This window comes from Mauremys reevesii, linkage group 11 (assembly GCF_016161935.1).
Source record: "Mauremys reevesii isolate NIE-2019 linkage group 11, ASM1616193v1, whole genome shotgun sequence".
Taxonomy (NCBI): Eukaryota; Metazoa; Chordata; order Testudines; family Geoemydidae; genus Mauremys; species Mauremys reevesii.
In genome coordinates this window covers 14,771,689-14,783,625 of record NC_052633.1, presented here as the reverse complement: position 1 = coordinate 14,783,625, position 11,937 = coordinate 14,771,689, and the positions used below count along the sequence as shown (strand labels likewise).

The 11,937-nt window shown below is 46.1% G+C and overlaps 1 protein-coding gene across 5 annotated transcripts in view; it reads right to left on the bottom strand.

Moving 5' to 3' along the window:
- Positions 1-11,937, bottom strand: part of KANSL1L (KAT8 regulatory NSL complex subunit 1 like) — a 96,978-nt gene continuing 85,041 nt past the window's right edge. For 4 of the 5 annotated variants that reach the window (XM_039494669.1, XM_039494672.1, XM_039494671.1 and 1 more), the window contains exons 12-16: positions 11,475-11,529; positions 2,068-2,180; positions 1,200-1,380; positions 238-540; positions 1-142 (exon numbers count right to left, since the gene is read on the bottom strand). In XM_039494669.1, coding sequence (XP_039350603.1) covers positions 292-540; positions 1,200-1,380; positions 2,068-2,180; positions 11,475-11,529 — 598 coding nt within the window. In that variant the 3' untranslated portion in view covers positions 1-142; positions 238-291. The other variant, XM_039494673.1, reaches the window with a different exon arrangement.

Below are 11,937 nucleotides of genomic sequence, written 5' to 3'. Positions count from 1 at the left end.
CAACAGAAAGCAGTAAACCGTGCCAGCTATTTAGGTGCGCCCACTTTCAACACAGGGAATACTAGACTTCTAGCTTGAAATAATTAGTTTCTCTTGTGGTTCGGGAAGAAGAAAAAGTGTTGCGTTTGGGATTTTATCCTGCCTGTTACAAAGCAAGAAAGAAAATATATTATATGCTGCTAATATACAGTATTTGAATTGTGCTGTTATTTCTTGTGTGAATAACAGAGATTTTACCTTATACTTTTCTCCATCTTAATCGGCTTTCTTAATGAACCACATTATTCCCTGTCACCTGTGTTTTCTTGTGCTGCAGAGTCCCAGGAAAACACTTTTGCAGTCTTCCAGCTCTTCTGTGGATTGTTTTCTTGGTGGATGGCCATTGTTTGGCAAAGTGATGGGAGTACATGAAGTGCAGAGGGAGTCACTGTGGAAAGCTGTACTTGAACTTTCAGTCTGATTTGTTATTTGGTCTTGGCACCGTAAGGTTTCTATGTCTTCATCCTTTAACGGAAAAACCCGAAGTTCCCACAGCTCAGACTGAAAGGAGTCAAAGGGGGGAGGGGAGGAAAGAGGGGTCCTGGTTAGCTATGTGCAGAATGATTCTGTTATCAAGTAACAAATGCGTCTTGTTCTTTATAGTGCTTGCAGGGTTCTTCAGCTACAGGGAAGAATACCATTCTTCTGGGTACCAGTTTTCAATGTGGCTTGGCGTAATACAGCACAACTTCATTTTGTATAGAATCTTTTAAATAAGTTGTATCCCAACATTGTTTCCAAGGTTAAACAATGCAGTTACAATATAAGGGGCAAGGGATGTAAAAAGGAATCCTCTATTTTCTACTGTTAAGAGCATCGATTACCATCACAATCAGTACTATTTGGAACACATGTTGGCATCCTCTGAAAAAAAGCTACAGAATGTATTAATAGAGAGCCTGCTACTCTCTCATCTTGAGGCTGAGACATTTTGACCCAGTAGTGAAAGTTTTGCCTGTGCTGTTCCTATTCTATTGACAAATGGAGGACTTCATTTGGAAGTGATCTCAATCCGGTAATTTGCAGAAGCTCTAAATGCAATCCAAAAATCAGAGATGAGAACACTTACATTTGCAGTTTTAGAGCCTGATCTAAGACCCATTGAAGTCAGGGAAACTTTGGGCACTGGATCAGGCCCTTACTTACAAAAACCATCATACCTTTGCTTCTTGATTTTCCTTTGAAGACTGTGGGACCCTTAAACATACAGAACTGTGGATTTCTGAAGTAAGATCAGAAGCAGCTTCAGCAGCACAACGCAGTGAGGCACATGAGTTATGATGGTTTTCTTTCAGTACTGGATCTTGTCCCTGCTGTCCTTCAGCATTTTTGCTATAAGATCTAGTACAAGACAAAATGAGAAAAAAAGCTTTTGTTTAATAACTGCTGTCAAGTGACTGGAAACAATTCAGATTTTATTTAAAAAGAAAAAAGGCACTATAAGTTTTTAATAATGGCTTCTTATTTATATGCTTAGAAGTAAAGAAAACCTGAAAACAGAACTCTAAAGCAAAGCTGACCTTGGTATAAAATATTTAAATACATCTGAATATCTTTGACAACTTTTTTTGAAAGTACAAACTTAACAGAATCCAGTACTTGAAGTGGGTCTCTGAATGCAATTACTTTCAGTCTTAGATCCAGAGAAGTGACACCCCATTCTTTCATCTAAATCAGAGATTACTGAGTGAGAAGTGACACCCTATTCATTTGACTAAGGCAATAATTACTGAGCACGGCAGCGAACAGCAGAAGTGGGATGGGTTCAGAAAATGTTAAGATTTTATTCACTAATATCCCAATAACCTAGATTTTCTTTAAATTCCTAAGATTTAAAGCTATATAGTTTTCCTTTCAGAGCAATAAATTAAATATGCATGATACCGTACTGCTAAACTATTTGATGGGGAATACCCTCATTTTCAAAGATGCTTCACTCTATTGATAGGATTTCTAAAAGTTGCTGGGCTGCAAAAAGAAAATCCCAATGATTCTGTAAGAGTCCTCCATTTATGACAATACACCTGCCTGCTATTTCTTCTGGGCCATCGGCTCTGTTCCCACAATGACCACCTTGCTTTCTCTCTCTCTTCATATTTTGCATGACGTGAAGAAAAAAGTTCATCTGACAGATCTTCGATCTGTAATTATAAATGAGAGATGGCTGCTGCCATGATTACAAGCATCACTAAAGATGAAAACACTGGTTTTATATACAGTCATGTGGGGACTCTGTGTCACACCCACACCAAAAAGTATCAAATGTGCACTGGAGGGTACAAAGGTACAGTAAACTGTACGTGTTCATGTTAAAATATGAAAGAAAAGTACGGCTACATGATACAACTTTTTAGCCTGCTAATTTACACGTCTGGAAGGGGGTGGGGATCTCAAGTTGATATAAGAATTATTTTCACCCCATGGAAATAATCAAGGACTACACTAGATTGAAAAGTAAGAGGAAGGTTACTTACTTGTAAGTCAAATAAACAGGAAATGTACTACATTTGTGGATGCACACTTGTGTCTCTTCCAGGGCAGGACACAGAAGTGAACTATAGCACTTAAGAGCAACTACATTTTCCTTCAGAGATGTAAACTGTCAGATTCCTTTGCATTTTGGTTCTAAAGTAGCACAGCGAATCAAGTTTTTAAGAGTTAAGCATGTAGATCCCTAGGTAATAGTATCCTTAAAAAAAGTTAATGTTGAGCATTAACCATGACCCCAAGAATTCTACTCAAGGTTATGAAAAGCCGGTGTCTCCAGCTGGCCTGAGTTCCTCTCTACTTCAGCATCCAAGACTCAACAGAAGTCTGGGGATGAGGTGCAGTGTGTAGAAATGCAGAGGCAATACATTTGGAAAATTCCAGTTACTAATAAGCAAGTTCCATTCTTCAAAAATTGCCTCCGCAGAGAACAATGAACAGCAGCAGTGCTTGGAAGTGCTTAGCTGAAAAAAGACTCAGAAAACAGTGTTTCATCCTTCCGTCGGGCTTCCCATTTGAAAGAACAGTGCTGGATAAGCTGAACTTTGTGCAGCAGACTTACAAATCTGTTAGGGAGACATGGCAAAGGGGAGAGGGAAAGGCACACAGAGCACTACCAAAAGAACCCTTAATTCTCTCAGCACTGGAGCTCCTGCTTACTCATAGCCTTGTAAGTTTAGCCTATCATATGTATCCAATTTAAACAGTCTCTGAATAGAGACTGCCTTGGGTGTCTTACCAAATATGAGCAGCTGAGATGATTTCCTAGAAGGCTTGGACCTATCCATATTTTAAAGTCCGACCTAAGCAGGCATACTATGAAGCTTTTGGAGGAGTGGAGGAAAAAGTTGAGGTGAAGATACAACACAACGTTGTCTTTGTGAAATAGTTTAAATGGAGGATGGGCCATAGGGGCTTAGATTTTGCTCAGACTGATGGTTACCATATCTGCAACCAGAAAAACGATGTTTAGAACAGACTAAAATTGCTTGAAGAGGAAGTCCAATATAAGGCTGCCCAGAGGATTCAGGGGGCCTGGGGCAAAGCAATTTTGGAGGCTCCTTCCATAAAAAAAAGTTGCAATACTATAGAATACTGTATTCTCGTGGGGGCCCCTGCGGGGCCCAGGCCTGGGGCAAACTGCCCCACTTGCCCCCCCCTCTGGGCGGCCCTGCTCCAATATATCTTGGCAAGTTCCAGGAGCCTAGAGGGTTATAAAGGAATGCAACAACTCTAAGCTAATGTTTCATGGAAGGGTGCATGGAAAGAAAAAGAAAAAAGATACTCATGCTGCAGGAGTGAGAAGCAGCAATGTGCTTTGAGTGTGGAGTAATGTAAGTATGACCTCATTAAGAATAAAAAACATTCTAAAATGAAAGGCCCCGGGGGAAAGGTGAAATGCCACATTCCTACTAGAAACCCAGCAGGTAATAGTCACCATTTCTACACAAAAGATTTCTTAGTGAATGGTTTGCAGAACTCCAGCAAGATGCTTAGATCCAAGCTCATGAGAATTTTGGTTGCTCAGTTAAGCACAAGACACAGGCTGCTAAGTGAAACTGTCTGGATCCAGACACCAGATCTGCCCTGCACTTTGAGACAGTTTGACTCTTACTTCTTCCGCAGAACACTGAAAATTGAGGTTGCTGCTCAGTCACAGCTGAGAAGAACAAAGATATGCACACAAAGGAGCTGTGTTTTGCCCTCCTCAAGACACCCGAGGACCAGTTCTCCACAGGCCCGCTCTCTGGCATAGAGTTCAGAACAGGTTCAGGACTGCTGTAATGTTAGGACTGCTGTAATGTACTCTGGCTGCCAATGGCCCAAAAATTCACTTGAGCACCTCGGGATGGTCAGAGCAGAAGGGTGCTATGGCCACACCTTGTTTTTAAAACAACAATGGATGTTACATTAATGACACTGTTAATTTTCCTACTTAATTCAATACAGTATTCCATTTTGTAAGTGTGCCTGAAGGTGCTGCAGAACCTTCAGTCAGCTGCCACGGAACTGAGGCTTTGTCAACACTAGCACTTTTGTTGGTAAAACTTTTGTCAATCAGGGGAGTGAAAAAAAACACCTCCCTGCCCGACAAATTTCACAACAAGCCAGTGTGAACAGCATTTTGTTGGCAGGAGACACTCATTAGGGGTGGTTTAATTATGCTGTTGGGAGAACTCTCCCCCGCCGGCATAGAGTGGGTACACAGGAGACCTTACAGCAGTGTAGCTTTAGCAGTACAGCTGTGCCGCTGTAAGGTCTGTAGTGTAGACAAAGCCCGAGGGAACTAACCACAGATTTTAGGTTAAGTTTTGCCAAAGAGCACACTGGACCCTGGTAATACCCTACAACAGACAGTACACAGCCATGTGGTTTCTGCTGCAACAGTGTTAGGTACATCATTTTACAAAATGGATGAGGGAGTTTGTAACTGTTAGATGTGAACACAAACTATTGCAGCTGCGTTGTTCTGTGATAAATCTGTCTGAACTTAGCACTACACAGCTTCACCGTGAGCTGCTGCTGGGGACGGAGAACCTGATCCGAAGTCCACAGATTTCAGTGGAAAGACTCCCGTTAGCTTTACTGGGCTTTGGGTCAGGCCCTAATGCACATGCTTGCAAAGCTGGCTGATAAGTGGATGTGGAAAGTCTGGCTGGCATGCCAGGCGCACCGCTCTCAGCTCTCTGACATTGATGTGGAGAGCAAGCTCTGCCTGAGACCAGAGGCCTTGAGTTCTGAGGTCTCCCGGATGTGCTCCCCAGCCCAGTGCTGATGCGTCCGTCACTAGGGAGAGAGACAGCTGAGGGCTGGAGAAGGGAATCCCTGCACATACTATCTGTGGGTTGAGCCACCACAGGGGGGAGTCAAGAACCTGGCGAGGCAGGGTTACAACCATGTCCAAATTGTCCCGGGCTGGCCGATACCCCAATGCTAGCCATGACTGAAAATGCCGAAGTCCCACTACACCACATAGGTATAGGCTGCCATGTGTCCTAGAAGTTTCAGGCAATTCCTTGCTGTGGTAGTGGGGAACTGCCTGAGACCTCGAATGATATTGCCAAAGGCCTGGAACCTCACTTCCAGGTGGTACGCCCTGGCCTGGGTGAGTCCAGCACTGTCCCTATACATTCTAACTGCTGAACTGGAGACAACGTTGATTTCCCCTCATTCAGAAGAAGGCCCAGATTGTCAAATGTCACCCTTATGAAGTCGACCTGTGCTTCCACTTGAGCTCTGGAGCAGCCCTTGATGAGCCAGTCGTTGAAGCATGGGAACACCTGTACCTGCTGCCTGCAGAGGAATACGGCCACAACTACCATGCACTTGGTGAACATGCGAGGTGCCGCTGAACAGAGGACTTTGAACTGATATTGGTTGTTGTTCACCACAAACCTGAGGTATTTTTTGTGGTGCGGAATTATTGCTATGTGAAAGTATGCGTCCAAGTCAAGGGCGGCATACCAGTCTCCTGGATCCAATGAAGGGATGATAAAGGCCCAGAGAAACCATGCAGAACTTGAGCTTCTTCACGAACTTGTTGAGTTCTTGCAGGTCTAGGATGGGTCTGAGCCTGCTTTTGGCTTTCGGTATTAGGAAATACTGGGAATAGGAAACCCTTGCCCTTCTGCTCCTGAGGAACCTCTTCCACTGTCCCTAGCGAAAGGAGTGAGTTCACCTCCAGTATAAGGAGTTGCTCATGAGAGGGGTCCCTGAAGAGGGACAGGGAAGAGGCATAGAAGGGCGGGAGGGCACAGATTTGGATGGAGTATCCCCTCTCTACTGTGCAGTGCACCCAGCAATCCCAAGCGATACGGGACCATGCATGGTAGAAAGGGGATAGTCGGGACAAAAAGGTAAGGTGGAGTAGATCCAGTTTTTGTTCTGGTGAGCCATCCTCGACTGCACCTCCAAAAGGCTGGTTTGGAATTGGGAGGTGGCTTGGATTGGCCAGAGCCCTGGCCTGACAGGTGCAGCCTCTTCCTACTGCTCCAATTCCTCCTCCAGGAATTGTCCTGTTGGTTCTGTTGTTGGTAGAACCGCAGAGGAGATTGTGGGAGTATGGAGGCCCAGCCATTTGAGAGTGGCTCTTAACCTTTTAGGCTATGAAACCTTTTATCCATCTTTTCGGAAAACAAGTCACACCCTCAAAGGGGAGATCCCAAATGGTCTGCTGGACCTCGTATGACAGATCTGAAACTTGCAGCCAAGAGCCCCTTCTCATGGCCACCCCTGTAGCCATAACCCTGGAGGCTGCATCAGCTCCGTCATGTGCCACCTGCAAGGAAGATCAGGAGATGAGCTTGCTCAAGGCCAAGAACTTGGCATGGAAGTCTTGTGGCCGCAGCTCTGCAAATTTTGCCATTGCTTCACATGTATTATAGCAGTACCTGCTAACAATGACCCGCTGGTTTGAAATGCAGAGATGCAAACCGCCCATAGACTAGACCTTTCTACCAAAAAAGTCAACTCTTTTCGCCTCCCTGTTCTTAGGGGAGGGTCCCTGGTAACCTTGCCGCTCGCGCTGGTGTCCACAACCAGGGAAATTAGGCTGTGGGTGCGAGTATAGATGCTCACAACCCTTAGATGGCACAAAGTAATGCCTTAGCTGGGGGGGTGGGGCAACAAGGCTGGGGTCTGCCAAAGTTTTGGCTGTGGCAGATATAATTTTGATAAGAGGTAGGGTACTGAGTGTGGGTCCAGAGGGCACAAGGATGTGCACCATGGGATCCACATCCTCAATTACCTGCTCCACCTGAATGCCGCAGCAACTGCTGCAACACCCGGTTGTCCTCCAGAGCTGAAGCTATAGTGGTGCCAACCAGTGCCTCATCTGGTGAGGAGGAGGAAGAAGCCTTCATAAAGGGTGGCCGTTCCTTTCCCTTGGTGCCCAAGGGGTCCCAGGACTCCTAGGATTCCCAGGCTGGAGCTGACCCGGACGGTGCTGTGTCCCGAGGTGTTGAGACAGAGGACACCCATGCCGGGGCTGCACTGCAGGCGTTGCTGGTGATGGTGCTGGCGCTGGTCCCGCTGCCGCAGCTGACGGTGTCAATGTACTCAGCACTGGTGCCTCTATAGCTGGCTCTGGTGCCTGGGAGATTGCAGGTCCCTGAGGGGCGGGAGGTTGGAACAAAAGTAGCCAAGGCTACAGATGTTGCTGCTGAGCGTCACCCTTGGCTCCGTCCCTGGCTCTGATGGACGGGCCACTGCCCCAGGTTCTGCAACTGCGGAGGCCACGGTGCCGGGTGAGTCCATCTCTCCTGCCTTGACCTGGACTTCCTGCTTCTACTTGTGTCGGAGCGATAGGAGTCGGACTCCGACGTCTCCGAAAAAGAAGACCACGGAGGAGCTGCACTGCGCGGCGCTGAGCGTCAGGAGCTAGGGGACCGGCTGGGCTCTCATTCCCGAACGACTGGCATCAGAGCACTGTGGAGAAGGCGAGCGCCGGGACAGCATAGCCGGTTTCCCTCTTGACTGTACTGCACGGCAGACTGGTGCTGTCGATGCTGGCAATGTGTCCCTCCCTAGAGGTGAGAACGGCGCCATGAGGCACAAGTCCTGAGCTGCATTAAACGCCTCTGAGATTGATGGGAGCTGCAGCTGCTGACTCCTGAGGTCCGGCGAGCGGGGTGGGCTGGACTCAACCGCCCTTCCGGGGCAGGAGTGGACATGGCCTTCATCAGCAATGTGGAGCTGTGGCCCAACTGGGGTCTCATAGTCACTGGCTCCTTAGATTTGGCCGGGGGAGAATGATCCCTCTCTGGCTTCTTTTTCTTCTGACGCACCAGCAATTGAGACCGGTGCCTACCTGCCTACGGGAGGAGCCATGACGGTGCAGAGAATCTCGGGAAGAGTCATTTCTTGGCACCAGTTCCCTGGATGACGGTGCCAGAGCACTCTGCACTGAGAAGGTGGTGCTGGGAGCAGGGTCCCCAGGTCTGAATAGGGGCGAAGAGCTGCATCCATGCGCAGAACTTTGGAAGAGAGGGAACAGCAGCTCAAAGTTCTGGGGCGAAACTCATGGCAAATTCTGCAATGGTCCTTTTGGTGACCTTCACCTAGGCACCCTAAACATGCAGCATGTGCTTAGCACAGACCTCACACTTTTTGAACCCCGGGGACTGCAGCATACCATGGCTCCGGGTATCGGAAGGGGGTGAGGAACACCCCCAACAGACTAACTATAACAACTACTACTAACTACAGCTAACAGGTAACACAGAGATAGGTGCTTGCAAAAGCAGGGGCTATGGGACATTCCAGCCACCGTCACTGGTGGTAAGAAGGAACTGAGGCGGTGGCGGGTGGCAGGGCTCTATATTGAGCGCCATGAAGGTGCAACTCCAGGGGGCACCCAGGCTGACCCGATGGATGCTGCTATGGGAAAAAACTTCTGGCTGCTGTGCGCGCGCACACATCCTAATTGGAATGGACATGAACAAGCACTTGAAGAACTCAATTCCCCCCAGACACCCCCTATAAAAATAAAATGAATAGGTATGTCCACCATTAAGGATGTCTAATGACTGGTCTGAGGAAAAAGCTTTAACCAAACCTAGGTTTGGATCCTTCCACAGCATCTGGTCAAGCTTCCACTCTGCTTAACCAGATGCCATGTGAGAATATGAATCAAAAGAATTTCCTGAGAAACTTTAAAAAGAATCCTCCAACCTTAAAAAGTTGTTTATGAACTCATCCCCACCGCACTGATAACATATTAAAGTACGTGTCTCTATGGAAACAAACAACAATTACTAAATAAACTGCTAGTATTGATTACAAATATGTTTGGCTACAGCCTTCAACTTAGACAACATTAATTTCAAAACCCCGTATTAAGGAAACAAGCAAGAAGTGCTCCTTTGGAGAACAGCTAGGTAAGGGTAACTAAACAGCTTAATACCCTTGTAGGAAAGGTCTGTGATGTACTCAATGCAGCCTTCCTCCTCCAAACAAAGATATACCAGCTGCTGTAGCAAGTGAGGGGGTTCCTTCTAAATCTATGAGCCTATCAAAGGCAGCATTAAACAGGAAGAAGGCAGCCTAGGTAGAATCTGTAAGAAAACGAAGAATCTCACCAGACAAGAGGTGGCATCTACCTTGGGAAGAAGAAATCTTTTATCCTTTGTGACCTGGAGTATTTTCTGGAGCCAGGAGATCATTTGTTTACCTGATCCCACTCCTCAGAATAACCTCTAGGATTGCTGCATGGCAAGGTATTACCTCTTCAGTCTCAAAGGGAGAGAGAACCTTTTTGAAAAGTTTACTCCTTGGCTAGTTTATTGGAGCACTAGCCCCCACACAGAAAGGGCCCTCAGAGTGAGGGGCTCTAGGAAGGATATTCTCATCCAGGAGGGCAGCAATATCTTTGTTTGGGATCAAGTCTGGATGCTGGTCTTGGAACTGCTGTGTTTACTGTTAGTCCAAGCAGGGGTCAGGCAAGTGGGACAGGTCAGCGATAAGAGATAGAAATCAGATACCTCCAAAGATTTTGGAAAAGTAGCAAAAATGGCAGGTTTCTTGCTAGGCATTTGACCTAGGTCAGGGGAAACAGCAACAGAAACATGGGGGGGAGGAGGAGGACCCACAGACTGGAGGATGGATCTGGTCTGTTCACACTGGATCTGGGAAATGCCCTGCATGCCTGCTTGAAGGAAAGAATGCTCCCCAGACCAATAAGCCCGGGGGCTGCCATGAAAAAGGCTGGCTGATCCATGCTCCTGAAAGAACAATAGCAGTGGGTGATGAAGAAATTGTTCATGGTTTGCTGAGGAGAGTGCTGCAGGCTGCACTGCTTCAGACAGGAAATTGGAAGGAGAAGTGGATCCCTCCCACCAATGGAAAGGCAAACTACAAGGCAAGGAGTAGGCAAACAGAGATGGGTCTGAAAAAAACCTAGTCTCCCCCCCCCACCAAAAAATAAATAAATTGAAGAAAAAAAAAAAGAGACAAAAATACCTGCTAAGCTGCTACAAGCCCAAGGAGTTGGCTTTCTGGTGCTGCTTGTAGACAATGCAGAGGAAAAGGGGCTGCTAGCAAACCTGGAGATCCCCCTGATTACCCACTCCCTGAAGAGGGTTTCCCACTGGATCTCCAGTATCCCAGTCCTCAGACAGAGAATGGCAGTGATTGGGGAAGGAGGCTGGTAGAAGGGACTTGCTGCTGAATCACTGGCTGGTCCCCGGGGTGCTAGAGCCTTGCCTAAAAAGGTGCAGGTTCTGAGATAGAAAACCTTAGTTGCCTCAACTCTCTGTGTGTTCTTTCATAACCATTCTTCTCCTTCCTCTTTTCCTTTTAATCTTAGGGCTAAAAGGAAAAGAAAAAAGAATCACGGTGCAAGAAGCTAGAGTTCCTGTTTCTAGGATGTGGGTAGGCTGCTGCTTATATACTACCACTGACTCCCAATTCTTTCATCTCCTTGGTTCCTAATGGAGATTCATCTTGCCATCACCCATTAGTGTTGCCACTAAGGGTACGTCTATACTACCCACCGGATCGGCGGGTAGTGTTCGATGTATCGGGGATCGATTTATCACGTCTCGTCTGGATGCGATAAATCGATCCACTAATCGACGCCCGTACTCCACCTTGGCAGGAGGAGTAAGGGCAGTCGACTCGCCGCCACGAGGACGGCCAGGTAAGTCGAACTAAGATACTTCGACTTCAGCTACGCAAATAGCATAGCTGAAGTTGCGTATCTTAGTTTGAATTCCCCCGCTAGTGTAGCCCAGGCCTAAGAGGTTGGTAGGATGGGAGAAGAGACATCTGACAAAATAAGTATATAAAACACACGTGTTCATGCAATGTTTTTACATTCATAGTTAGTACAATCATCTTATTTTTACAACTTCAGACTTACCAGGGGTTTTCATGAAACCAGTGACTACTGAAAACATACACTGATAAACCATGTATTAAACTCTTGGTTTCATTAAAATGTAGCTTACCTCTTCTTCATCTACATGAGATCGCCCCAGAGGGTGAAGTTCAACAACTCTCCAGCTATGAATCAGAGAAGGGTAGTTAATACAGGATTAGCCAAATGGAACGTTTTATCACTTCAGCAGTGGAATGAGATTATCCTGTTCTCATTAAATAGCACAATGCTGCAGTACTTATGCTGCAATTTTTGTAGGGAATGTCAATATTTAAATAAAATTATTTTAATTTAAATACAAATCATGAAAACGTGTCTTCTAACATTAGGTTCTAGAAAATCTTTCTTTTAAAAAAAATACAGAATCTGAGCTCCTTAACATTGTCCCGTTAATATTATTTTAAGCCTTTAAATAAAGCCAGCCAAAACCTGAAACATGAGTCAGAGATTTGCAGATAAAAGAACTAGGCATTGCTATTTTAGATGACTTACTCATTATTTAGTTTAACAAAAACTTGTTTAAGCTGTTCCAA